This window comes from Falco biarmicus, chromosome 10 (genome assembly GCF_023638135.1).
Source record: "Falco biarmicus isolate bFalBia1 chromosome 10, bFalBia1.pri, whole genome shotgun sequence".
NCBI classification, from domain to species: Eukaryota; Metazoa; Chordata; class Aves; order Falconiformes; family Falconidae; genus Falco; species Falco biarmicus.
In genome coordinates, this window is record NC_079297.1 from 28,580,025 (window position 1) to 28,606,881 (window position 26,857).

At 39.4% G+C, this 26,857-nt stretch overlaps 1 protein-coding gene and 1 long non-coding RNA gene across 23 annotated transcripts in view; one reads left to right on the forward strand and one right to left on the reverse strand.

Moving 5' to 3' along the window:
* GALNT18 (polypeptide N-acetylgalactosaminyltransferase 18) overlaps positions 1 to 10,424 on the forward strand; it is a 328,712-nt gene extending 318,288 nt beyond the window's left edge. For all 7 annotated transcript variants that reach the window (XM_056353154.1, XM_056353156.1, XM_056353153.1 and 4 more), the window contains one exon: positions 9,930 to 10,424. In XM_056353154.1, the coding sequence (XP_056209129.1) occupies positions 9,930 to 10,076 (147 nt within the window). In that variant the 3' untranslated portion in view covers positions 10,077 to 10,424. The remainder of the gene's footprint in view (positions 1 to 9,929) is intronic.
* The window catches only part of LOC130155679 (uncharacterized), a 316,598-nt gene that overhangs the window by 57,361 nt on the left and 232,380 nt on the right, over positions 1 to 26,857 (reverse strand). For all 16 annotated transcript variants that reach the window (XR_008824188.1, XR_008824182.1, XR_008824187.1 and 13 more), the window contains one exon: positions 362 to 474. This is a non-coding gene — a long non-coding RNA (uncharacterized LOC130155679). The remainder of the gene's footprint in view (positions 1 to 361; positions 475 to 26,857) is intronic.

A 26,857-nucleotide genomic window follows, 5' to 3' on the forward strand; every position in this document is an offset into this window, starting at 1 on the left:
CCCCCAACCCCCGGCAGGGTGTATGTATGTGTGTGTGTGGGGGGGTGTGTGTCTGTAAATACTGGGGACTGGATTGAGGATCCTGGGGGGCCGTATCTGGTGGGGAGCAGTATCTGGTGGGGGGCCGTATCTGGCCCACGGGCCGTAGTTTGAGGACCCCTGGCTTAGGGACATGGTTTATCAGTGGACTTGGCAGTGCTGGGTTAACGGTTAGACTCAGTCTTAAAGGTCTCTTCCAACCTAAATGATTCTATGATTCTATATACACAAGTGATGACTGCTTCAAAACCAAACAAAATGGCAAAACCAAGGAATACACAATTTGCCACAGATCAGAAAATTAATTAACTAGATGAATTACCTCATCTAGAAGACTGCCTCAGACAATGGTCAATGCTTGCTGTTGCACAGAAATGAGCTCTATTCTGAGCCAGCAGTTCACTGTAACACCAGGAGGAGGATTCCCTTCTTGACCTGCAACGTCAAGGCCGAGATTTGATTTTTCTGAATGATCATAACAGCATGCCTATAAAAAGCTGTTTTGTCAGCGCTCTTAAAATTCACCCAGCCCACTAAAAACATGTAGTCATCACTGAACATTGACGTGCATGACAATGAATTCAACAGGTTTCCTATAGCCAGATAAATCACAGTGGTTGCAAATTTCTAACTCTAAGCATCCTTTTATCCTCAGAAAGTTCATTTACCAGTTTCACACTGGTATTCACAGGTATTCATACTTTTGATCACTGAATTCAGATCCCACTAATTCTCATTTATATCCTAAGTAAAGTCCTATCTTTATTTCATTTTAGTATATTTTGTAATTCCCACCATCTGAATATTCCGTCAAGCTTTAAAGCATCTTTGTTGCCTTTCTCTGTCTTCTACTTTAAACATCTTGAAGCAAACCTAGATCAGGGCAGATAAATCAGGCCTGACCTGTTTGCAGAAGTCTTTTATATGTCATCTTGGAATGAAAGAGAAAAAGGTAACTTTTCTAAGCTTATCGCAAGAAGTATTTGTAAAACATGCAAAAGAAGCCAATAGATCCAGCATGCCCATCTTTTCCCTAGTTATGTTATAATGTTTCTCTACACAGGCAGCTACGTATGGCACAATCTATGAAAGAAAGACTGTATAAGAAAAAAATATCTATTTTTTAGTTAAAGCGAAATTACCCTGCAGAAAACACTGGTGTAGAGCATTACATTTGGATTTTTTTCTATAGGCCAGGTCTCACTCAAGACTCCAGAGATACTCAGAAACACAGGATTTACCTATATCTAACACTCCTGCTATAGAAGGAGGTATACAACATAGCATAGTATTTATTGTTGTTTGTCCTGGTTGCAGTTAACTTACATAGTGTAAAAGCACATCTTAAGCTCTAGTTCAGAACTTCAGGGTATCAAAGTTAGAGCACTGAGTAGCCAGTGACTACTCAGTACCGTGGGTTCTGTGTTTACAGTCTTCTGAATGCTGCCAAGTAGGACAGGAGGCAGTAACACTGGTAATGGTAAAAGGAGGATGCAGGAGAGCGACTTACAAACAGCATGCCCATTAATAGTGAGAAAAAAAACTTCAGAAAACATCAACCTGTGAATCATCTCTCACCAACATGCATTTTTGGAGCTTGTTCTTTTACAACTGTCAGTTCTCAGAAAGGCATTCCATTTATTTCTAAATGAATTATCCTGTTAACATGTTACACAGGACAGCAGCTGTAGTAAGAAAAGCCACGTGCATCATTATCAAGGCACAGCATAAAGCTAGTTTTTCCTTCTCTACAAAGGAATTGTTAGGTAATCCTAGCTATCAGAGATGAGCATAATACATCATCATCTGGATTTGTTGCCATAAGAAAACTAATGGACTTCCTCCCTACAACACCACCACCACCCTGGAAACAATGCTCAATAATTATTTTTTAAATTGCATTAAAATTACAGTAAAAAATATACATCTACATTGTATACCTAGAATATTTGTTTCTGCAGATGTTTTCCTAATATGTCAGAATGATTTCCTGGCCACCACTGATACAGTAATCATTTGTGTTTACCCTCTGAAAAATCCCTAATGATCCTTTCCAGTCTGGCTAATGTGTTCTACTACAAAGCCTCCTTCCATTTTCTTAGTTTTATCACCATTTTCTGTAGTAAAATGCCCTTTCACAGCTATCATATCCTGAAGAGCTTCTTTGTGTTTCAGTGAAGGTTTAAATTTATTTCTTTGCAAGATATTATTTTCTTAATCTTGCTATTAACACTGGGTCTTTGTAATATGCTAAAATCTGTGATAACATTTTATAGATATGTGGAAAATACTACTGACAGGATAAATCCATACATTCCTTGCCTGATTTTTATGCTGTTTCTCTATAATTTGTTTTCTATTCCAATTACATTCTCTAGGAAAACACACTTCCTTTTACCAGGTTTAATTGCTTTTATTTAAATTAAAATATTCTTACTTAAATTTAAATTAACACTATTGTGTATTTCCACATCCTGAAGACTTAACTATTATACCTTTAGAGGGCTTCACTCAGAATCTAGACTGCTTTACATTCATGTAGCCAATCCAGATTGAACAAAACATTAAATGATTGCACTGTCCACTAGTTACTAAAACCTAGTTTTGTCATACAGCTAAGGCTGCATCGTTTGATTTTTCACAGCTGCAGTATTAAAAATCTGTTGCGGCAATACAAAAATTTAGCATTTATTATCATGTAAACTCTGAACGCTCACTCAGAAGTCTGGGTAGTGGAATGAGGCAAAACATGATGTAGACATTAAATTGTTGTAACTGTTGAATGATGCATCCAATTCCACTGTCAGAGGATGTTTCACGGTATTTACTCACTGGGTACGACTGAGTGAATGCAAGACCAGTGCTCAGATAGCTACCTGACAACAGAACCTGAGTGCAGGAGGAGAGGGAATATAAATAATTTTATCTTTTTCTTTAAGAAATGGTTTGGCTGATCCCTATTATAACTCCACCTAAGTTTATGTTGTACACAGCAATTAGTTTTGGTTAGTACTGAAAATATAAATTCACATTTTAAAAGTGTCTGGTACAGATTCTCATTTGCCTATCTAACTGTAAATGGTGATATGATCAGCTGACAGACAACACCCTTTTAGTATATAACACTGCTATAGATAATCTTTCATACACGTAGCAGTTAATGCACCTATTTTTCACAGTAGTCATATCAAATATATTAGGAATCGAGTGCCTCTGAAGAACAATGGCTAACAGTATACTTCACTGAGGAATATTTCAATTTAAATAGTTTTAACTATTTTTGAAATATTTGAACAACAAAGAGTATGCTATAGAGTCTGCTTTATTTACAGAGCATCTGTTCACCAAGAGTTGGAAAATCTGTCATACTTCTTTAGATATGAGAAGAAATTAATCTATTACCTATCTATACCTATATCCTTCATGCAACTATAAAGCAGAAATTCTAAAGTCAGTAACATCATCCAATATTTCCAAGCAATGGGCAATACTGAAAATACATTAATCACTGTATGGGCTAAATTATTCGTTTTTTCTTATGAAGAGTCTTACTGCAGCAACATACAGAAGTGACCACGTAGAAGACAGAAGGACTTTTGTAGAAATTAAATGATTTCTTTAGGACTAAGTTTGGTGTACTGAAAGTCACTGAAAATTTGCCGCAGTATTCTGGGGAAACACATGAGAAGATCATGCATTCTGTTTGGAGATTATCTATGTTATGTATACCTCAGTGTAATTCTTTGATTCGAATTATCAAAACAATAGTGAAGATTAGAGTTTCTGCCTCAAAAGGAGAGTGAACATGTAAATATTTGAGGTCACTGATTGAGGTACAAATAGAAAAATAATAGCTAGTGAATGCAATGATCTATACAGCATGTGTGATATGAGATAGGATACACTTATTAACCTTGTAAGGCCTATTTCTGAAATAGCCGTGGTTAGGCAAGCTGGTAAGAGCACTCCTTTTATTTCCTCTTTCAGGTAGAATAACATGAGCTTTAAGTGACGAGCAAAAAGTAGATTTAATGTAACAAAAGTGTACGCTTTAGGGTAACTTACCAACAAGAGTAATCAGTCTGATTTTCAGTAATTCTGACATCCTCAAGCGTTCATTTAATATTCCTCATTTTTACAAGTGATCAAACCCTGTCTTAAGTTCTGTTCCCAAGCGCTTTTACTGGCTTATGGAGCCCCGGTTCTGTCTAAAGCAACAACCTCACTTCCCCATGTTCTATTTCTACATTGCTTTTTCTGGGAAATTTGGAAACCCAGTGTAACAACTTGCAGCTCACAGAACCCAGCACACCTACCTAAATGACTGGAATGCCATGGATCACACCTAGCAGATATGCCAACTACAATGACTAAATTGACCAAGTCACTCAAATCTTGTGAATTATTTTTTCAGTTTTAATAATGCCACATATGCATATTGAAATCCTTCCTTTAAAATACCTAAACTATTCTTTTCCTGCTGAGTGCTTTTTTGTTCATATATCAAAACACAACCTTGGCACTCTGACCTCAGAGTAACAAAGAACAGAGAAGTATTTGGTTCTTGCTGAAAAGAATTCTTATTGAAGAAAATTAAGAGAGTAAATATAATAGTAAATTTCCATTAAATACAGCCAGAAATAAAAATAAAAGATTTTGCATTGCAACCAATAAAATGCCATCTCATTAAAGGGCCTGTCATTCAGCACAAAAGGTAAGTAACTATAAGCTGAGACTTTTGGCAAGAAAACCCAGGAGCTGTTCAGAACATTTTTTCTAGGTGTATGTTCACAGGATCTTCTTATTGCATCTTTTGCCAAGTCAGAACATGCTTTTTTGTTGAAGGTAGTTTTTCTGAGGAGCACTACACTGTATACAACCCCAGTGCTGCAGCAGCAATGGTATGGAGGGGCAGGAGTTCCAGGTTACATGGTGTGTATACATTATACACAATTTCTTTAGAAAAATACTGTATTTACATCTCTGGTATTTGCAAAGAAAGCTGTACCAATGTTCTGTCCCATCTGCAGCGTTCTGCATAGGACACCTTCTAGACCTTAGAGAAGCTTTATGGCAGCTTTCAATTAATCCTGGCTCTGCAAGGACCAATAATCCAGAAAGGACTCATCCCACTTCAGTGCCTTGCAGAACAAATACGGGAAGGGGGAGGTTTGGGAACTGTGCATCCACACACCACACTCCCCGCAATAAACCAAAACAGAAAACCACAGAACAGTTCAAAGACTAATTACTCTGCACAGCTTATTAGCAGCCCAGCTCTAACCTACAATATATAAGCATATACTTACAACATGCTGATCTTTCTAAAAGCAAGTTGGGTTTTACGCACAACAGACTGGCACGGGACTGCCCAACAAGCACGCTGGAGCATCCTTTACTGCAGTGGTTTGGAGGCACATCAAATGGTGTTCTCAGGTGCCATATTAGTGGATAAATTCTGCTTTAGTGAAAGACTTGAAAGGAAGCCTCTTACAAATGGCAGGTACACAGAAAGTACAGTAATTCTAAAGGAAGTAAAAAGTACACTTTCCAGTAGCTACTGGTCATAACCGGATGCGTGACTTGAGATAGAGTTAACATTAAAAGTACATTTATGAAGCACTCTATCAGTTTTATGTGCATCTAAGGCTACCAGCATGAGATCAGAGCATTTGTGCTTCTCACAGGAGGTGCCTCAATTTGCGTTGCAAAACACATCAAGTTTTCAGTCAAACTTTTTCGTACTGTCATTTTCAGTCTATTTTTATAAAATAGTTGACCTGGAAATTTATTTATCCTCTTGAGACTTCCACCACCATTGGGCTGCCGCCTCTCATCATCAGTGATCTTAATCATAATTCTGTTCAGCTGGGCAGAATTCCTCTTTACCTTGTTTCAGCAGCCTGTAGAATTATATTTTAGGTATCATGATGAAAGACATAACCCTAGGCAATCAACTTTTCACCTCTACATTTCAAGTAGAAGGCTTACCTAGGATAGGGAAAGGAAGCCAGAGAGCAAACTTGCCTTTCACTTAGCCTGAAGTGTTACTATTACAATAAACCATTTTGCTGAGCAAGCAGTAAACATGACTGTCAAGAGTTTTATATAAGTTTTACTAAATGGTTACGGGGGGGGGGAGGAAAAAAAAAAAGAATTAACTAAAAAGGACACCTTTGTCTGCATTTGGCTTTAGGGTTCCAAACGCTAACAATGACAGGCTGCAGAAACCATTCAGGAATACTGTAATTTGGAGGCCAAGGCCAAGCAGCAAACCACAGTTTTAGTTTTCAGTGCATCAGTCCTGCTTGTTTCTTTCAGTGGCATTACTCAGTTCACAGGCTTTAACAATTAAACAGCCCGCTAGTTCAGGCCTTGCAACATACAGTGGGTGCACTGTCAGCACCCTGGAGAGAACAAACCAATACCACTGTCACGGGCTTGCATTGGAGGGGGGAAACAAGCACAGGACACAATTAATTAGGCCAACAACAGGAAGTTTTAAGTGAGCACTATACAAACATTTCTCCCTGTACTTCAGAGCAATTTTTCATTTATGCACTTCCTGAAAGGAGCCAAAGCTGCACAGACTGCATCCTGAGGGATTAATCTGTGGTTCTGCACAGACCTCACATCTCTTAGAAGAGCTTGGCTCCTAACAGGACGTGAGCCTTTACATTTCTCTTTTGTGGGGGAAAAAAATGCATCCTGTTAAAAGCATCCCTGCTCTCTACAGCACTCAATTCACACATATTAGGCACTACTTAACTTGGGTGTCTCTCTTATGTTCCATACAGCACTCCAATGTACTCAGCAGGGTGATTTTCAGTAGCCACTGCAGAGTGCTCTGCAGCACATCAAAAAGAGCTTCCTTGGCTTTTTATCTCCCAAGTCACTTGTTTCTGTTAAATAAAAGCAGGATTCACATAAGGGCACATCAGGAAAAGAGAAGGAAGGGAGTGGGCTTTTTGAGTTGTTTTTTGGTTGCTTGCTTGTTTTGTTTTTCCTTAGAAGCAGTTTACACTTTGTTTATTTAGCTGCCTGTATTAAAATATTTCACCTGAATACATTTACTGTAACACCTATGTGTGCTCCACATGATGTAGAATAGAGGAAGAGCATTGTCCCCACTGTGAACATCCTCCTTCCTGTGCCCCGGAATCCTCAATGGGAATAGAAGGCGTTTGGGCCATTCAACTGACAGAAAGCCTTGACCACTGAAACAGATGGGAGTTCGGCAGAAAGCTCCAGCTCCGGATGGCAGTATTTAAGCTGTAGTGCTGTGGCTTCCTCTACCTAACAGAGCTCTGTTAGATGACTGGGCCCCATACATAGTCCTTGGGGAGAAAAAATAGGCACCAAAGAATGCAACTGACAGAGTGCACAAAGCACAGCCAGCAAACTAGGTGATTGCCCCAGCCCAGCAGCTGAAGCCAGCTAGACCTAAGCATCCTAGCTCATTCCTCTTCAAGGGCATAAAAGCTGTTCTCAAGATGAATACCACAGAATTCATTTCAGAGTCTGGACAAGAAGAACTGTACCAGGGAAACACATGTTTTAGCTGTTAAGCTTTACATAAAACGGAGAGAATTAATTCTGTTCTTTCATTTACACTAATAAATTAGAAATGGCAGAAGTTCTTGAAGTACCATACCCAGATTCATATTCCAGGTCCAAAAATCAGCCAGGTAATGGAACTGAACTAGCCTTCCATAATGGGTTAGTTTTCTGACAAGACAGAAAGTGGGACAGCTTCTTTCTCCTGCTTCCTTAGTGCAACACCTGAGCTGAGGATGTCTTAGACACCAAAACTGAGACAAGGGCTAACTGGTAAGTGAAAGATACAGAACTAGTTTAACAACAGCAACACAAGCACCTCCATCATCAGTTGGAAGCCCAAGGAAGTTGATCCCAATTTCGGGTTTAAGCAGAAACATTTGTAGCAAATTCCCAACCTAAACCCAGGGAGCTGACCCTGGGTGCCATGCAACACTGAATCTATGCAGAGAAAAACCATAATCAACAGTTTTCATTAGGAATAGAAACCATTTGTTTTGCTAGAAGAAAAAACAAACAAACAAACAACAAAAAAAACCCCAGAGAGAACACAACTGTTTTTTCTGGCAACAAAGAAATATCCATTACCTTAGAGTTTTATAGCTTAAGGACCTAATTCAAAGCTCATTGAATTCAAGGGGGAGGGGGGGGCATACACAACACAGACATCTCACCACAGTGAGCTTTAGAGGGCGGGGGGTGTGTTTAGGATAAGGGAACAAGTAGCATATAATAAAGCTGTGACTGATTTTCCATCCTAGTTTCTTCAGATTTCTTGTATGTCAAGCAATTTTATTGCTTTTAGAGAGCTCAGAGTTTATGCTCCCACCAGACACCCAAATTTAACTAACTGTTATTAATATGAGTGTCAATAATGATTATACAGCAGTGGGAAAATACAGTTCACTCAGCATTTCGTTACAGAGGTATATTAAAATGCCTACTGTATGCCTGCCTGTCTAGGAAAGTAATCAGTGAAAATTGTACCTAGACTGCAAGCAGGCCTACCAAGGAGGATTTACGGGAGCCTCATGCTTTGAATTTTGCGGTTTATTCTAGAAATGGTCTCTCTCTTACCCAAAGCCGTATTTAAAACCTAAGGCTTTAAAACCTAATTCTGTGTTTCATTAGCCAAGTCCAAAAAACGTTTCTGAAAGTCACTTCTCAGAGAAAGTACTTACTGAGTACTACCGGTAGGATAGGAGGGGAGGAGACCCCCGGTCACCTCTCCGAACAAAGCACAACCTGTACTGAATGGCACGAGCTGCCCTTGTCAGAGGAACAGGCAAACTCAGCATCTCTATCGGATTTATGCCAATATCCTTGGGATTACAACAGAAATCTATCCCAGTTACTACTTCAATACTTTTTTTTTTAATAGCAACTATTTCTTTCCCATTGTACAATTAACTAATTTAAATGTGGCTGCTGTTTCCATACTTCAGCTGTACTAATCTGTACTGATTTACAGTCAGTTCTTTGATTTGCAGATGAAGCCAGTAATTCTCTACTATACAAGTCCAAGATACTGTAGAGAAAGTCAGACTTTTAGACTTCTGTGTGAATTACTCTGTGTATCTTGGAAGAAACTTCCCAGACACTAATGTGTACAAGTTACCTATTATCTTTATTAGGCAGGAGAGAGGGCAAAAGAACCAACTGAAACTAGAATTAAAAAATAATTTATGTTACCTACATGACAATTTAATTGTAATTTAGGTCTGTAGTTAACTGTGTCATAGCCCTAATGATTTAAGGTTGGCTACAACTCAATAGTGAAGGTAGGACTTTAATATGGCAGTATTAAGATGAGAAGTGAACAGTCAATACCATTAACAACATAAGATTCCAACAGACAGTTCATTTGGCAATTCAAAAAATAAACAAATTTTGCATTTTATTCTACAGCAGCTACATACAGGAACTCCCTGGCCATGGCACTGTTCCTCTTTTGCCTTTTTCTGATGTTTCAGGGGTGCAGCAGAGCCACTAAGCTAGGTAACTAAAGCAAACAGGAAAGCATTTGGCTCGTGGTTAAAAAGCATGGATAGAAACACAGCTTGAGTCGAAACCCCGATTGCTGAAACGGTAACCAGGCAATTGAGGCTATTCTAAACTGCACCAGAGATTAAACCAGCCCGTGACAAAGAGAACCTTCACTCCAAATCCAGCCTAGCGCTTATCTTGTCTCTAACTGAAACATTTTTCACAGTAGCAGTGGACTTCAGTAGACAGACATTGGAACATTCTCTAATCTATATTACCACACAGTAGGAACGCAACAATTTCACAATGTGTAATCCAAACTCCTCTTTTTCTCCCCATCTTTAAAGGGAGGTCCAATCCAGAACCGAAAATCCAAGCGTTGCCTGGAATTGCAGGAAAACAATGAAAATGAATTTGGATTTCAACTCGTCCTTCAGAAATGCACTGGACAACGCTGGTCTATAACAAATGTCCTGAAAAGCTTGTCATCATAGCAGACTAAATTTTTTTTACCTGTTTCTTTTGCTACTGTGTAGCAAATATTGTATTGTTGCCTGCTGTACTGTATTCCTCTTGCCTACCCCCCCACCCCACCCCCCACCTTCCTTCTCTCCTCTTTTTTGTCCCTTTGATTTTATTTTGTGAGTGTGTGGAAATTGGGTTTGTGGTCTGAAAATAAGACTATGTTTTTATTTCACAATGATGTTTTCATGGCATTTATAGAGACATTGAATGACAGGTGATGGGTAGGCTATCCTAAAATATTTTACAACTGTAAATAGGAAACAAATGGAGAATATTTATAACTCAAACTTTTATTGAATAAAAAATTCCAAACACTATTACTGTTTAGCTGTCTCCATGGAAATCCATTTGGAAGTTAAGTGGCAGTTTCATTGTTTTCATTAACCCAAGCCTGATCTCGTCAAATCGTTGCCAAGTATCAGTATTCTCCAGACTTGTGGCACCAGCAGCTGCAACGATGGAAGATTTTTTCCTTTCTCCCTCTGGGAGACACCAGCAGCTGCAGTGATGGAAGATTTTTTCCTTTCTCTCTCTGGGAGACCTGTCCAGGTCACTGCAGCTAGCAGTGTGCAGATATGGGGGGGAGATGTGGCATGGCATGTGGAGGTGTACAACATGCACCCAGGTACTTTTTCCTCACCAGTACTACTAAAAAAAACCAGAGAGAGAACCACAGGGCTCAACTGAGGTAGGGAAAAGAATTCATCAACAAGAGGGGAAAAAAAGCTACAAGAGAAAAGGAGCAGCTACTGGAAGAAAAATACAAAACCCCTGACGTTTCTCAGTGTGGTGGCCTCTGTTTCAATGACTGCACTTTCCTTCCAGTCATTCATAGTTGTTACAGCTTCTTTTTTCTTGTTCTGAATGCACTGTTCCCTGGCTACCACAGACTTGCATAAAAATGGCTCCATCCAAGAGCAACAGCAAGAAGTATGAATTCACTGCCTTTCTCCCTACCTTCAAGGAGGTGTGAATGCAATGCCGCATCACTTCGTCTCAGCTAAGCCTGGGAAGAGGAGGGGAAGAAAAAGGCCTACAAGATAAACCACAACACTAGGATTACTGGCCTCTTTACTTCCAGCTGCTTTTATTTGTATGTAAATTCCCTCTCTTTTATTACTCTATTTGTTCTTTTTATTCTGTTGTTTGTTACCTTAAGTAACAGTCATAACCTCTTTTGGAGCACGTCATGTGCCAAATTGTCTTTTACAGACTGGCTTCACATTCAGGACCAGCTAACAGTATTGCTTCTTATGACTGTTAAACAAGTTGTGTGGCACGTTAATTGTATGTGTTCAACCTTCTGCTAGATATATTTACCACGCATCTGCTTCTCAGAGAGGAAAACGCTGAGCCAACAACAGGAAAACTCTTAACAGCCAATAAAGATGGGCTTAACACCTGCACTTTGACCGACTTCAGAGGTCCCTTGGGCCTGTTTGAGTGAAAACTCCCATTAAAATTAGAACCCTGAAAAAGCATCAATAACCTGTGCCAGGGTTCCACAGCTAGACAAGGTAAAGCAGCTTTAATTTTGCCTTGTAGAGAAAACAGGAGGGTGCTGCACAAGCAAGCCAAGCCTCCTGCACACTCAAGCATGTGCAACGTCCCGACAGGAGAAGGCTCGGCACACAGCATGCAGAGCCGTTCTGAGCCTTCCCAAGTTCTACCACTGCCCAGCTGGACTTATTTTTCACAGGCATTCCAGATGAATGAAGAGGAAACTGCACATTCAGACAGAAGAAGAGCACAGCACTCATACAGAGTAGCATGAGACAAACTAAGCTTCCTTTCAGAAAAGATACCAAGATTTCAGTGCATGGAGACGCAGCCGTAAGGGAAAAACAAGTGGTATGGGTCAAACTGGTCTCCTCTTGATTCTTATGGGCCTACTGTACACTTCTGCGTTTCGGTTTTTGTTGGGATGGGATGTGGGGGTGGTATGAGTGCTAGAGGGAGGTATCTGGCAAAGACTCCACAGAAGTAAGAGGAAGGAGCTGAGCTCGGAACTGTTGTATTTCATACCATGTTGAATATTGAATGTCTAGCATCTGCCCGAAGGCGACTGCAGTTATTCCCAATTACACTGCAGCAGTGTGCGGATGTTCACCGCTAAGTAGAAAAACACCAACCCACTTCCATGAGCTGTGCAGTGTCACCATGTCACGTCTGGTGCTGTACAACCATACCTCCCCACTACACCCCCGATCTAAGGCTGCCGCTCCACTTGATTCCTGTGGGGCCTGCACTGAGGAACGGTCTTCAGCTTCTCTCTAGAACAGAACAACATTACTGGGAATCCCTCGGTGGTAAATGTGGGTTTAAATTTGATTGCACTGCAAGTCTAGTAACTACAGTGGAATTACCAAAATAAACATTGTGGGGGGAAAACCCGTAAATCCAGACTTCAAACATTACTTTATACTACACCAATTCAGCTATATGTAAAATACACACATTATAATATACTGTTATCTTTGTGTTTTATCATGGACTAATAATTTTTATGTGGTAACGTACAGAAAAAAGGAGATCGGCGGATAAACCTACTAAAATGGTAGAGTATAAATTATTAATGCACATAAGCAGTACCATTATTCTGCACTTTCTGAGACCTTAGGTCTCAGAACAGATTTTCTTTGCCATGCCTCTTCTCCTGGAACAGAGAGAAAAACAGAGCAGAACAAGCAGAACTGAAGGAAACAGCCGTCTTTTGCTAGACATGCACTCGCTCTTAGTCATTAACTGCCTCATCGCCACTTTCTTTTTCAGATACAAAGGAATTACACAGATACAGCAGTAGTGCCTCGCACTTTAAAAGACAAATAATCACTATATTAAGTGAAAAACAAAACTCATCTTCACTTTCTGGAAAATTATAGAATAACATTCAATCATCGGTTGCCTCAATCAAAAACATTCCCAAGTCAGCCTTCGCAATAATTATTTTATTTTTAATTGTCTTAAAGAGGGAGAGCCAGCACTTAAGGATAAAAAAGAATACTGTTCTAGAAGTCATATACCTGCTCACCCAAGTATGGTCAGAGACGAAGATAACCAGAAAAGATCCAGTCAGCTCCTTCTTCCTCCTGCTGCTATAGAACTGTTCCCAATATATTTTGATGACTTTTTTCTTGACAAGTAACAACACTGTATTTACTAGCTGATAAGGATATTCTGACAATTAAATGAAAAAGAAAATTTCAAGCAACATGGACAACATATACTTGTTTTCCTCTATCTCCTCAACTATCATTCAGCCAAATTGTTCATACCAGGCTGTCACCCACAGTGGTTTCTCAAGGCTGTATGAATTCCACTATGTCTTCTCACAACCTCTGCACATGGGGCAAAGCACCAGCAACAAGAAGAGGAGCTGTGCTGACAACATGAGCACAACATGCAGAAAAGAATACTTTCATGTCCCTGGGGAGAAGATACTAGGGTTTGGCTTGTATCAGAGACCCCTAGGTAATACTTGTGGAGATGGGCTGTACAGTCTTCAAGGGAGATACAGGTTCTAGGAATTTATTCATTTATTTGTTTACATATTTATTTTTACGAAGCTAGAGGTATTCAGGAGCATGGAGTACCAAGACCATACCTGTTCATTCCCAGCTAGAACTCCGTCGAGAATTCAAGAGTGCCCTCACCTGCCTGGCCTTTCCAGGCTTGCTGACATCTGTTGGGAGTGACTATGCAGAGCACGGCTTAGCATTGTCCTCTTTTGCTATGGAAGAAGCAGCTATTTTTGGTTTCACCTTTCTGACAGGACAAAATTTATTCCTCCAGCATCAGGCCTTAGATGTACTACCTTCCGTGTCTTTGCTAAAAAGAAGTTCATCCATCAACACCCATCACTAGGCCTTTTAATACATGCTGATCAAGACGGAGTTGCAAAAGTGATAATTAAACAAGTAGCTGTCATGTGTCATTCTATACTGGGTAGCACTGAATACTCAGCTGGAGATACAGAGAAAGGGAAACATTGAGATTTCAAGGTCTGGCATCAATAGATGCACCATAATTTTGTTTACACCCTAGATTATGTGTATATATAGATCTACAGCACCATATATATATATATAAATAACATAAGCATGTATCTATAGACTCACATACTGTTTACTGGCCAAAAAAAAATATCACATTAAAGTGCACTCCATCCAACCACAATCTTAAAGACAGGGAAACAAGACACCAGGAGAAAGGTTTGAATCACAGTTTTATCACTGTGCTACCCAGAATCCCTTCAGCACTACTTCTGTTTTTAACACTGACAAAAAGGCAGAACATAATGTCAGCATATTTCGGCTTTTGTTCAAACAAACATTAAAGCTTTTCCACAGGGTTAAGTCAGAATAACTTCTCAAATTCAGAATACAAAATAGTTGTGCTAATGCAGAGGCTCAGGGGGTAATCATTAAGGCTTTTGAATAACTGCATTCTCTACTGGTTTGCTGTAGTTATTTCCTGAATTACACACACCCCCACCCTTCGCCTTTATCATGAAAATACTTAAAAGTGCAGAACGTGATGATCAGTAATGTCATTCACTGATCATCATCTGTATTCTGAAACAGCAAAGCAATTTATTTTTGTTTATTGACCAACATTAGCTTTGCATTGTCAGGTGAAAATTATTTTACCCGAGTTCAGTCTTGTTATGCATAGTCTCAGAAGGGGATCTTTGTGATAAACGATCTGAAAACTTCTTGTAACACCACAGAAATACACTTTTTGTCATAATACAGTATTTCAGTGAAGTAGCCTCGTTTGAAGTGCATATATGATAGAACAGAATTTTCCAATTAAAAGAATATATATTTTCATCTTACAGTATGAAAACAACAAGCATATATTACTTGCAAAAGGCCAGAGGTAAATGCAATTTTCATTCAGCTTCTCAAAGGAAGAATAATTGTATGATTCTAAGGAAATTCTGAACCACAGTTTAAAAGATAATGACTGCTCAAATCTAAAAGAAAGATAATAGGTTAAGCCCATTCTTTAATCTCTGCTGACATCCTTGGTCAGTGGTCCTCTGTGTGGATGGTACAGATTTTTTATTAACAACAGTACAGAAATTGTTTAGAATACTGACATTTCTTACTACTAGAAAGCTCTCTAAAATCTTACCTCTTCTAACAGGTAAACTTGGTGTGTCCCATAACCCAAGTCCACAGCTATCCAACAATCTCTTGCTCACTCATTTATCCACCAGAGGGAAATCAGATTGTCCAGCTAAATCTAGGGGGATATTCACACCTCAGCTTTTGGGGACATAAAAACACATCTCCTTGGCCAAAGGCAGCAACTTGGTAAAGCTGTAGTATAGTGAATCTAGTCCCCAAGCCTCAAGCACAGCACAGAGCACGCTGGCTGCAGAAGTTTGCCACCTCTCAGCTAGGCCAGAAAATGAAGAAAAAGTTCTGGTTGGCACACACAAAGAACACGGTAAGCCTCAGCTTGTCATCTTGGCTGATATAGTTCCCTTAACCTCTCTCTCTGTTAACATCACTCGTATCTGTGTTGTATTTTCCCATGTTTAACACTTGCTCTAGTACTGGCACACTAACAGTTAACCTCAGAAAGACCTGTTCATTTACTGAAAACACAGACAGGAAACTAACTACTTGTATTTAAAGTACCGCTATGTGACAGTGATTCTCATACCAGTTGTGAGTATTTTGCTGCAGATGACATTGACAAGAGCGCACTCATTTCAGTTCACAACAAACCACCAAAGGTTACGATTCTTATCTTCAGCCTCTGTTAGTTAAGAGTTTGCTGTGCATTGTGGTTTTGTTATTTACCATTATAATTTTCTATATTCTCCTTGGCATTGTTCAGCTATACAGAGAGAAGTAAGGGGTTTACCACTCGAGTTCCAAATGCTCTGGAAATGCTCACAATTAAAGAGGAGATACTAAAAACAGGTCTCAAGCTTCTGCCCACAGTATGTCCACAGATCATCTTGAATAACCAGTGACAAATCACAAAATGAAAGCTCCTGCCACTTCCCACAGTGTGAAGATCACTAGGCAGTTCTTACTCAAATCCAGAGCCAAACATTAGCATGAAATTACTGAAATGCCGTGCAACCTGCTGTGCCAATACCTGCTAGCAACAGGCGTGAATCCTCACCTAGTACAAGTTAGCACACATACCTTGACTTTGAGGAACAGCATCAATTCTGTATCAAGAGGAGCTGGCCTGGAGCCCAAAGTACACCTCAGGACAGACTCATGCTGAATTCCACAAATAAACCCTGTTTATACATGCGTGTAAGTGGTGTTTCGAACTCACACATGCACTGTAAACCTATACAAAAAACTGATTTAACAGCCAAACTGATGCTGAGAATACCTTTCTAAAGAAGTACAACACAAGCACTGCAAACACAAGAATTAGAAGCCATCCTATGGACAGCAACTCTCCAAAGCAGATCTTGTATTCTTAAGGATCTATGCTCAACACATCTTGTCAGATTTGGCAGCCATTTGGAGAGAGCTTGTTTTATTAAGAGATGAAGAATGATGACCATCATGCTAGAGAAGTGAATCACTTGGATTTTTACTGTTCCTTACATGCTTTGCTACTGAGCACACTTTGTCTGGGTACACATCACACAAGAAAAAATCCCAAAGCACAAAAGCAATATCGGGAGTAACTTCAAATTTCAGGTATCACCTTTCTAATCTGTCACACTTTCCTATTCTAAAGAAGCAGACGCCAAACTTAGACTGAATTACTTCGAAGCCACACTGGCTGGTGATAAGATACCTAATCCTTCTGCCTGCAACTGAATGCAATGCATGCCACCTCCATTTTTCCAATCTGTATATTGTGCTTAGGCATCTTACTGTTGTGATTTCTGAGTGTTTAGCAGTCAACAAAGTTAAAGACAAAGCCTGTCTGCTCTCAAATTTGATAGCAGAGAGACAGAAATATTCAAGACGACACTTCAGACTTCAAACAGTTCATATGTAAACCATTGTCTTGTTCCATAGGATGACTTTGTCTACTTGGTTCAACAATCAGTAACTGTTATCAAGGATGGCAAATCTAAATAATTCTGCTTCTTAAAAGTCATGCTTTCAGGTATTAAATCCTTAACTGAAGTTTCCTGGGAGAAATTAAATCACACTGAACTTTCATCATCTAAAAAAAAAATCTGAAAAGAACATTGTGTATCATATCTAAGCTCACACAAGTCAAGGTTTACTGCTGTAGTTTCAGAAGCCTGTCTATTCACTTAGACTTCAGATTGTCTGCAGAAGCTATAATTTACTTTATGGAAAACATTCCATGCCCTTTCATGAAAATTAATACTATCAGATAATCTGATTATCTAGAGAGAAACAGAAAGATGTCTGTTTCTGTGGGGATATTTGAAGAGTCACATGCTTTCCAGAAGGAACATGGTTATTAAAACCTGACTATTATTAATTGAATTATGCCTATTGATCTATGTCTTTCTTATACCTCAACACAACGTCTAGCACTGTTAAAGGCACTGTAGAACCAGCAAGACTATGAAAGATGACTACATGAGTCAGAGGTACAGGACAATTGAGTTTTCCAGCAGATTTGCTGACAAGTCACACCTCACACTTCCCCACAGAGCCCTCTCTGACCCATACCTATCACTGAAGATTTTCAAAAGTATCAGCTGTGTCAGAGTTCAATGGTATCTTGAAATCACAGCTGCTAATTTGCCTTTTTGATAGTGAGACTGCTGGAAGGAAGCTGCAGGAGTATCACCTGCCAGCAAGTCCCTCTACATCCCAGCATGGTTGGGACTGCGTGAGGAGGGAACAGGACAGAGTATGGGAACACAGGCACAGGTTGCTCCATGGTGCAACTTCGGAATCCCTGGATGCAACTACAGTTTCTTCCATGTGTGATTACATACTGCTGCACATCTTGCTCTCCAGTTTGATAAATTAATCTTTCCAAATCAAAGTAGGAGCACACTAGCCTTAATTAATTTTGTCCCACCTCTTGTGCTAAAGGAACATAAGTTTGTGCTTGACAGTTGTTTATTAAAACACTGAAGAACAAAAAAGTTAAAGTCTGCTGAAAACTACAGCCTACTCAAAAAGCCGAACTTTACAGCTCAGAATGCACTTTGCTTTTTTCCCCACCATACCCAAGAAGCTGTAACATATATGACTGAGTGTTCCAAGATCTCTAGCTTCTTCAGTACATTACTTATGGGTTCTGTACATCTGGTCATAGCTTTTCTCCTTTACATTGAAGGGATGTTGTTACCATGGGTTGAACAAGGAGGTCTGCTCTCAGACTAGAGCTCACTTTTGCCTTCTAAAACATTCAAGGGAATGGCTTTCATGAATGCTAATTTGTGAAAAACTCTGCATGTGGCTCCCAAACTAGCGTGTATTACCAGAGATCACCCTCCAGTTCTTTGATCCAACAGAAAAGTTTGAATAATACACAGCATATGGCAAAACACACACACAGTTTATGTTTTATCATCTTTATAAAAGTGGTACTAGCATGATGGATGTGTCTTCAAAGTGGTCTGGAATTTCTCATCTACGCAAAGACAGAATGTAAAACTTGGAAGTCAGAGAGCAAACAAGAATACTTTCTTTTGTTATCACAAGTGTCCCTTGGAGCTCATAACCGAGGAAGCAAAGCACGGTTGTAGATACTGATTACTTAATATTTACTCTAGCAGAGAGGCAGTTATCTAAGTTAGAATGAAGGTGCAGAAAAACAGTATGGTAGAGAAGATGACAAGGCTGATCAGATAGTTAACACTTCCTAAAGCTAGTTTATTTCCTGACGTAAAAGTCAGCACAAAACTAGGTATGGCAAGAGAAACATGCGCTGGTATTTATATAGCTGCTGAACCTCTGCAACTTGGGCATTTTCCATCCTTCCTCCAGGCTTTTAGTGTTAAACTCCTTCTGATGCTAAAGGTAGAAATCCATCACAGTGCAGATGCTGACCCTAGCTGTTCTTCCACATTGCACCTTACAGGTGTCCAGTATTTAACTCTGAGATGGCATCTATATCACCTTTGCTTTTAAAAACTGAGCAGAAATCCCTCTGGCATGATATGTGCCAACAGTTGCCTGTGAAACAACTATGGTTTATACAAGACCCTTCTGACCTCTCCAGGTGCTCCACTGTTAAGAGTAATAACCACCACAAAAAAATAGTGCAAAACAAAGTTGACAACCACAAAAGGAAACAACCAACTTAAACAGAAAATTGAGGAAAAAATAGTCCAAGTCAAACCTTGAAGCCAAACAAGCACACACAGGTTTGCAGGTAAAGTGCAGACAAACATCCAAATGCCAAGCTAATTTCACAACTGGAAGGTATTGCACTTGAGGGACTACCCACAGAGGTAATACAAACACTGCTGCAGAGTATTCTTAAATTACCCATTAGGCACACAGGCAACAGTTTGTCTGACTCTTGTCAGATATTTGGATAGGACCTCTAGACAATAATGACACACATCACACTTCCCTGGGAGCTGCCCATAGAGATTTGGCTACCAAGACTGACTTGTGAAACCACCTGGCTATACCCTCAGCCAGGCCTTCTGGGTACCGCGAGGTTTGGAAATAGTGTTTTGATCGCATTGTCTATCTGTGTGTAACCTGCATTTATGGGCAGCCCTTGCTTCCCTATCCTTAGGGAGGGGGGAGGTTAACTTAAAAACACCAGAATCCTCATCTTACTACCTGGGAGCATCTCAGTCTCCCATTTTATCAGTCACATGCAGTTAGGCAAAAGAGATTTTTGCCTCTCCCAAACAGTACAGTAGAAATACTGATAAAGAGACTGCAATAGTTGCCATAACAACTGCTTTTAACTGCAATAGTAGTAAGGAATACAATTTCTTTTTTGTCCACAGACTAACAATATCTTTATTATTGCTAAGCAGACCTTTGTAAAAAGCTGAATTATTTTCAGACTGTTACTCTTCACCCTGTATTTTAGATTTGCAAGAATAAAAAGGGGGTGCGTTTTGCTCTTCAGAAAAGTAACAATTCTAATTAATACCTTTGGGTCTGGTACATGGTTCTCCAACTTGCAGCCCACATACATACATAACACCCAAGAGTTTTTCATCAGTTGAAATCTGGCTGTACTTAAACAGAGATAACATCCCTAAGCTTGTAGTAGGAAAACACTGCTTGTACTTCACAGGTAGCGGGAGTCCATTTTTGTCCTCTGCGTAAGTTCCAGTGATCAGTAAAAGTCCAAGGCGACACTGACCATCAGAAAGATCAAAATATTTTCCTTTATCTCTTTATCCACCAGACTATAAAAAGGGGGCAGGGGCTAAATCTCGCTTTATGTTGCCATTATTGAAGACTGCACTTTTCAGAGATTCAGTTATTCCCAATCCACTCTACAGAAACAGGGAATGCTACTGTGGCCGCTGGTTTGGCCCGAAACAGTTGCTACACACCAGGAGGGGAGAACCATGTACAATTACAGCTGCAGACACTCACTCCTCCTCCTTAGATAGGGTCAGAGAGAGAGAGCCAAGAAGAAAAGCAGATTTGTTGGCAAAGGGTGCGAGACACACAGGGGTAAAAAATCTGTCCTCCAAAGTGCAACATCTTGCTGGAGAAAGATGAAGTGACAGCTTCATAGATCACAAAACACAAAATTATTCACAATTTTTAATGGCAGGAGGGATACTCAAATTGTTCAGCCTTACCTCACCACACATAAGACAGGGTGCCAAGGATGAAGTGATACGCGAAAGTAGTGGACACAAAGTGCGTGAGATATGAATTCCACTTTAAGGTGACTGAAAATTTTCTGTTAAGTGTGTGATGGAGAGAGGGACTGCACACAGATTTTTGTGAAGTCCTGGAAGAACAGAACACATTTAACAGCAGGTCACAGAGAAAATCCACTAACACAGCTTTCTGGTTATTTATTTTTTCATTTAAAGTCCCAAAGGCAATTATCTCTGTAATTATCTTGCAGATTCTTTTTAGGGCTGTGCTCTGTCTACTCATAGCACCTTAGAAAACAAATAATTCCTAAGTCCCTTAGAAACTGCAAGCACCATAGCCACTGGCTATACACAGCGGGGATCCAGTTGCGTTTTACAGCTGTTAGTAGAAGTAGCTAACATCACAGTTCTGCAAATAACCATTCTAACTTGGTAATTTGGGGCCAGCCCTGCCCTCCTCACTCCTGCAGGTACTCAGACAACTTCACAACAGTGCTGTCATTTCTTGTGCAACAGAAGACAATACCATTTTATTTTGTTAATGTATTTTGCAAACTTGTAATTTACCACAGCCTATGCATTCAAAACAACTTCGTCTGGGAGAAACTCCCCAACAAATCATCCCAAGGAACTGTTTCATGGCATCCCTTATATCTTATTGCTATATATATTTACATATAGCAATTAGCAAGTGCTGTATACAGAATAGCATTTGCAAATGCATTTGAAGAGACAGCAATACAATATGTATGAATTATGAACTATTGTTTTCTACAAACCTTTTTTCCCAGTAGCCAACCTAATGGACACTGATAATCTAATAAGAGGTTCCTTAATTTGTCTATATTTAGTCTGTATGCTGTCCAATGTGCATTAACACGCCAGATCACTTATGCTACTGCCTTCTACATCAAGAACACTTCATAAATGCTCTTCTGTGACCTGTACCTACTAAACGTCCAAAATTATCTGCTCTATAGTGATGCATTCAGACCAGTTAAGGCAACATATTCCAGTTACTTGCTATTGAATGAGAACACCACATTTTTTGTAAATAAGCAAAATACAAATAGTCATTCAGGGTCTTCCTAAAGACAGATTGGGCAAGAACCCTGGACAGATGTGAGGATTCAGCCTCCAACAATGCTATATAATTATGTCTCTAACAACGTTACATAAGACCAAGCACTATAGCTCCTTTCACTTAGCAATCATTTACCTTTTCAGAATTGATACCTTGTAATTGCTGAGCATTTTGGCAGCAATTCCACAGAAATACTGAACTTAATTTTATATTATTATAATGAAGTATTTACGATAGATTAAACAACAGAAAGGGCACATAGCAATGTTTAAACCTTGGGGTCAAGGAACTGGATATAATCAGTCAGGGGAAAAAAAAAAGAAGAAAAGAATAAAAAAAAGCTTTTGATCTTTTTTCCCAAAATTCAGATTGTTGATAAACAGCAGTATTGTATGACATTATATGGTTTGGAGTATTTCTGGAGAATTACTAAACAGGCCTCACAATTTTAAAAAACTGAAGTACATCTGAGTATCAAGCTGCATCGTTCTGAATTCCTTCTAAGACCTTAGCAAATACAGATGCTCAAGCCCACGTGAAGTATTTTCTCATTGAGGTTTTAGTCACTGTTATCTACTGGCCAACTGCGCTTTGCAGGCCTTCTGTGAAACCAAACAGAACACCTGCAGATTTTGGTACGCGCAAATTGTTAGTGTACAAAGAGTTTCAGAGAAATGCGTAAAGAAAAACTCAGTGAAAAAATTATGCTAAAACATTAGGAAAGGAAAATTTTCAACTAGTTTGAAGGAAATAAGGCACTTTCAGTCATTAGTTGATTAAGCACTGAATCCTGCCCTGGCCCAGGTTTTGCTTAGTACATGCTCATCTTTTTACACAGAAAAAAGTCTCTGCGGCATCTGGTTCCTTTGTCAAGCCTCAGGTTCATCAAAACTTTATTAGGTACAGAACTATGGGATGTAGTTCCTGAAGATGTAACCGGGTATGTTCTCTGAACCCTCATAAAGGTATAGTCACTGCTCAAAAATAGCTGGAGAAGAAGAAGGTGTGCCTGTTTTCCCTTTTTATCAGCAGTTCAGGCCATCACAGTGAAGTGGCAGTTATATTAAATAGCCTTCTTTCTGGAGGAATAAAAGCCCATTTTCCCCAATTTGCAGGGGAGTGACTTTCCTAACAACACCTTTTCAAAACAGTCTTGCAAGTGTTTTCTCCTCTTCAGTGTATTTCATCACACTGTTTTTAAGTTACTGCAGTGGAACCATACCTCATGAAGAAAAATTAAATCTACTGCTGCCACCATCTCTGCTAACCCACAGATGTTTGGTGCAGCATTTTATCACAAGCCAAAGGTTTCAGGGGACCTAAGTTTTAAGAATACTGTCAGCATGTTCCTATTGTTAACATGCCAAAACATCCATTCATCAACATTATTGATATACTGTGAATAACACCGCTAGCTAACTGATACTGTGGAGCTAGCTGGCAGAGTGCGGTGCTAGAGATGCTTAAAGTTCTCTGATCATCTTTTTTCAAAGTCTAATGTTGGCCAGGAAAAATATCCATATGGAGGGAAGTTCTCCTCCTAATTACGCTACTGTTAATTTGACCCCCTTCTACTGACTCCAAGTGTTTTCAATTCTGAAAATCTGGACATCTTCTAAGGCATTTTGAACAACTGACCCCACAGTGTTCTTCAACCACTGTATTTAACTTTAGTCATGGTTGCAGCCAGATAACATCAGAGTAGTTACTATGTTGTGTGTAAAATGCATGTTAAATGAGCGTTTAAAATTTTTTTTTTCCCTCCCATTCGAGTAAGATGTTTAGCTTGGTTTTCTCATCTGAACGTCTTGAAAGAAGAGTACCAGAATGCTTGATTTCATGGTTTCTTTACCATACAGAGGGTAGCCGTAACATAAGGATGTGAAAAATAAATCAATGTCACTTCTAAGACAAGTGTGGATCATATCCTCAGCACATGCCCAGTTCTCTGCCAAGTAACTTCAGAGTATAGCATAGGGTATGTTAATTAATTAGTAAATTTGGTATTTGGAAGAGAAAGCATCCTTATCACACAAGACGAAGCACAAGCCGAAACATTTTCAAAAAAGTCTCAGATGACTTACAACAACTCTAAAAAGCTCACTGATAGTGCCCCTCTCATCTAAGGATTTCAAAGCTCTTTGCAGATTAAATACCTTTGAGGTACATCATTAGTCTTCCCATTTGGCAGAGCAGTTAATAGCTTCCCCCAGGTCACATGCTATAGCAAATCACTACCACCAATAGCCAGGGGAAATTTTTCAGCAGCAGAAATGGCTGTTAAGTGTCCAAATGCCATTTGTGCATCTGAAGATCTTCACCATTAATACTCATCACTGACTTATATCAGTGCTTTGAAGTGCTGCCTAAATAATTTATTAGTCTTTTTAACATCCTCATGAAATAGGTAACTAATTTATCTCTACTGTATGAGTTAAAATGAGGCATAGAGAAGTTAAGCACTTCGTCCAGACCATTCAACAATCTGTGAACTAATCCATAGTAAGGAACAGTAGGCCATGATTTTTTAAGTTTACGCCACTGTAACGACCCTACTCTAATACTTTAATAATCCCTCCAAACATACAGATGCTGAGTTTCACCTACAAGCAGTGAACCAGAATTTTAAGAAAAAAACCTGTCAGATAATACATACAACTACTGAAATACATGCATGCTGTATTATGCAGCTAAAAACATAAGTAAAATTACACTTTCCTAGGGTAAGAGACAGGCAAGCTCATCCAAATATATTTCACTGGAAAAAAGTAAAGCAGTACAGAATGATTTTATACTTCACTATTAATGGTAATTAGACTCAGAAAGAAGTACAGCACTAAAATTTGGCTCTCCTCCCTGAAAGCACAGAAATACATACCCTAAGCTTGTAAGTGACTGAAAACTACAAAAAAAGGGGGAAGAAGCAATAGCTTCTCACACCTGTCACATCAGGAGGCAGGTTTGTGGGGGTTGGTTTTGGGTTTTTTTTTCCAGGGGAGGGAGGTCTCCCAGTGGGGGATTAGAAAGAAGAAAGATACAAAATGACATGGTTATCTATTTCTTGCATGGCACTTCCCTCTGCCCTCTCCTAGAGCTAACACCATGGATTAAAGCTTTTACGATTACACAAGAAGTGCATGGAAACTTGGGCTGGATGTTTGTTGTAGGCATCTCAAATACTATGAAGCTCATACACTCACCCACTGCGTTCACGGCACTATAAGCCAGTGCTCCTTTGTCACAGAGGAGCTGCACGTAACTGACTGCACAGGCCTGCTGGGAAAGGGTTGCCAGTGGTATTTCAGCAAGAAATCCAGAACTGGAGAGTTCTGGTACGTTCCAGGGACGACAAAGTACATTATGCATTGAACTGACTCCTCTCAGGGCATTCGGTCTGAGAAGAAATGCTCCTAATACATATTATTGCAATAACACTTATACAATGCCCACCAATATATGAGGCGTCATCACCCTTGCCCTGAGGAACTCACAATTTGAAAGATAGGTAAAAGCAGAGAAAAAGAATACCGTGGGCACAAAGAATGAAGAGTGCTGGCTGGTCTCAGATGTTCTTTGCAGGCAGGCAGGCATACACGAGCACAGGCACAAACTATCCCTGCACTTACATTTCTAAGTGAGTGTTATTCACTTGGACAATGAAATAATAACAGAAGAGTACATCCAGCCAAGATGGTAACAAAGACAGAAATGGCATATGAACCTTTGGGAAGATGTTACAGATTTGAAAGAAAGCAAAAGATGACCATAGTAGCCTGCCAAGATCAAAAAGAAAGTAGTAGTGGTTATACTGAATGCAAGCAGGACTAGCAGAGAAAAAGCTGACAGTACCACCCTAACAGAATCTAAAAGTATTTTTAATGTACAACCCTTTATTCTGAGAAACTTGGCTCAAATACAAACACACTACCAGCACTAAACGAACAAGTCAAGCACTTGCATGATCAAGAGGAAATGCTATTACTCAGAGCAAGCCCTTGGAAGAAAATGTTATTTGTATCTGCTAAAAAAGGATGACAAGACAGAAGATGAAGTTAAAGAGAACTTAGATTAATGTTCTCTGGTGTCTACAGCTACAGGAGAAAGAAGAATAAAAAGCTGAAAGACAGAAGAAGAAAATTCATTAGTTCCAGACTGCTTTTGTTGGTTATTGGTTTTGGAGGTTTTGTTTTGTTTAAAAGAAGAATAACCGATGAGACACTACTAGTTCTAAAAACAAAACTACTCCGAATTCCCTCTGGTTAAATAAAAATGTATGGGCAATACATGTACAATATGTACACGTACAGTGTGTACCTTAATGTAGTACATGGTAGTACAGTTGCTGTGCTGCTGTCTCATGCCAATAGCAGGAGAAAATCTCACCAAAATTGCTGCCAAAGACTATACGTGACCTCAAGCAAAGTAAGTGGCTTATTTTACCCTCTATTTCTGCATCCTAGAAAAAAAGATTAAAAAGATTTCCCTCATGGTTTGGAAACTAATTAATTAAAATTCATATAGAATGATCACCACTATTCTGAACAACCTCCAGGGATTAAACAGGGAACCTTCAGAACAGAATGCAAGTTTACTGACTGAACTAAGGGACATTTTCTATTACCAGGATCTTTAGTAGATCCATAATCCATGACTGAACTCTACGTATCAGTACGAACTGCAGATCTTATGCTTTATAGTAAATGCAGAGGAATGTTAATAAGACAGGGCCAGAAAAACTGACAGTGAATGTACACTGATTATTTTTTATTATTATTCATTGTTATGGGATGATGGCAATCCCCATGTGGAATTAATTTGGTCTTCTGCTGCATGTGCCATCTCCTAAGTAGCATGATCTTCCAGTTACCACCACTACTGTCTTCTTCAGAGCATTCTTTCTATGTGTAGAAATACACATTCCCCTC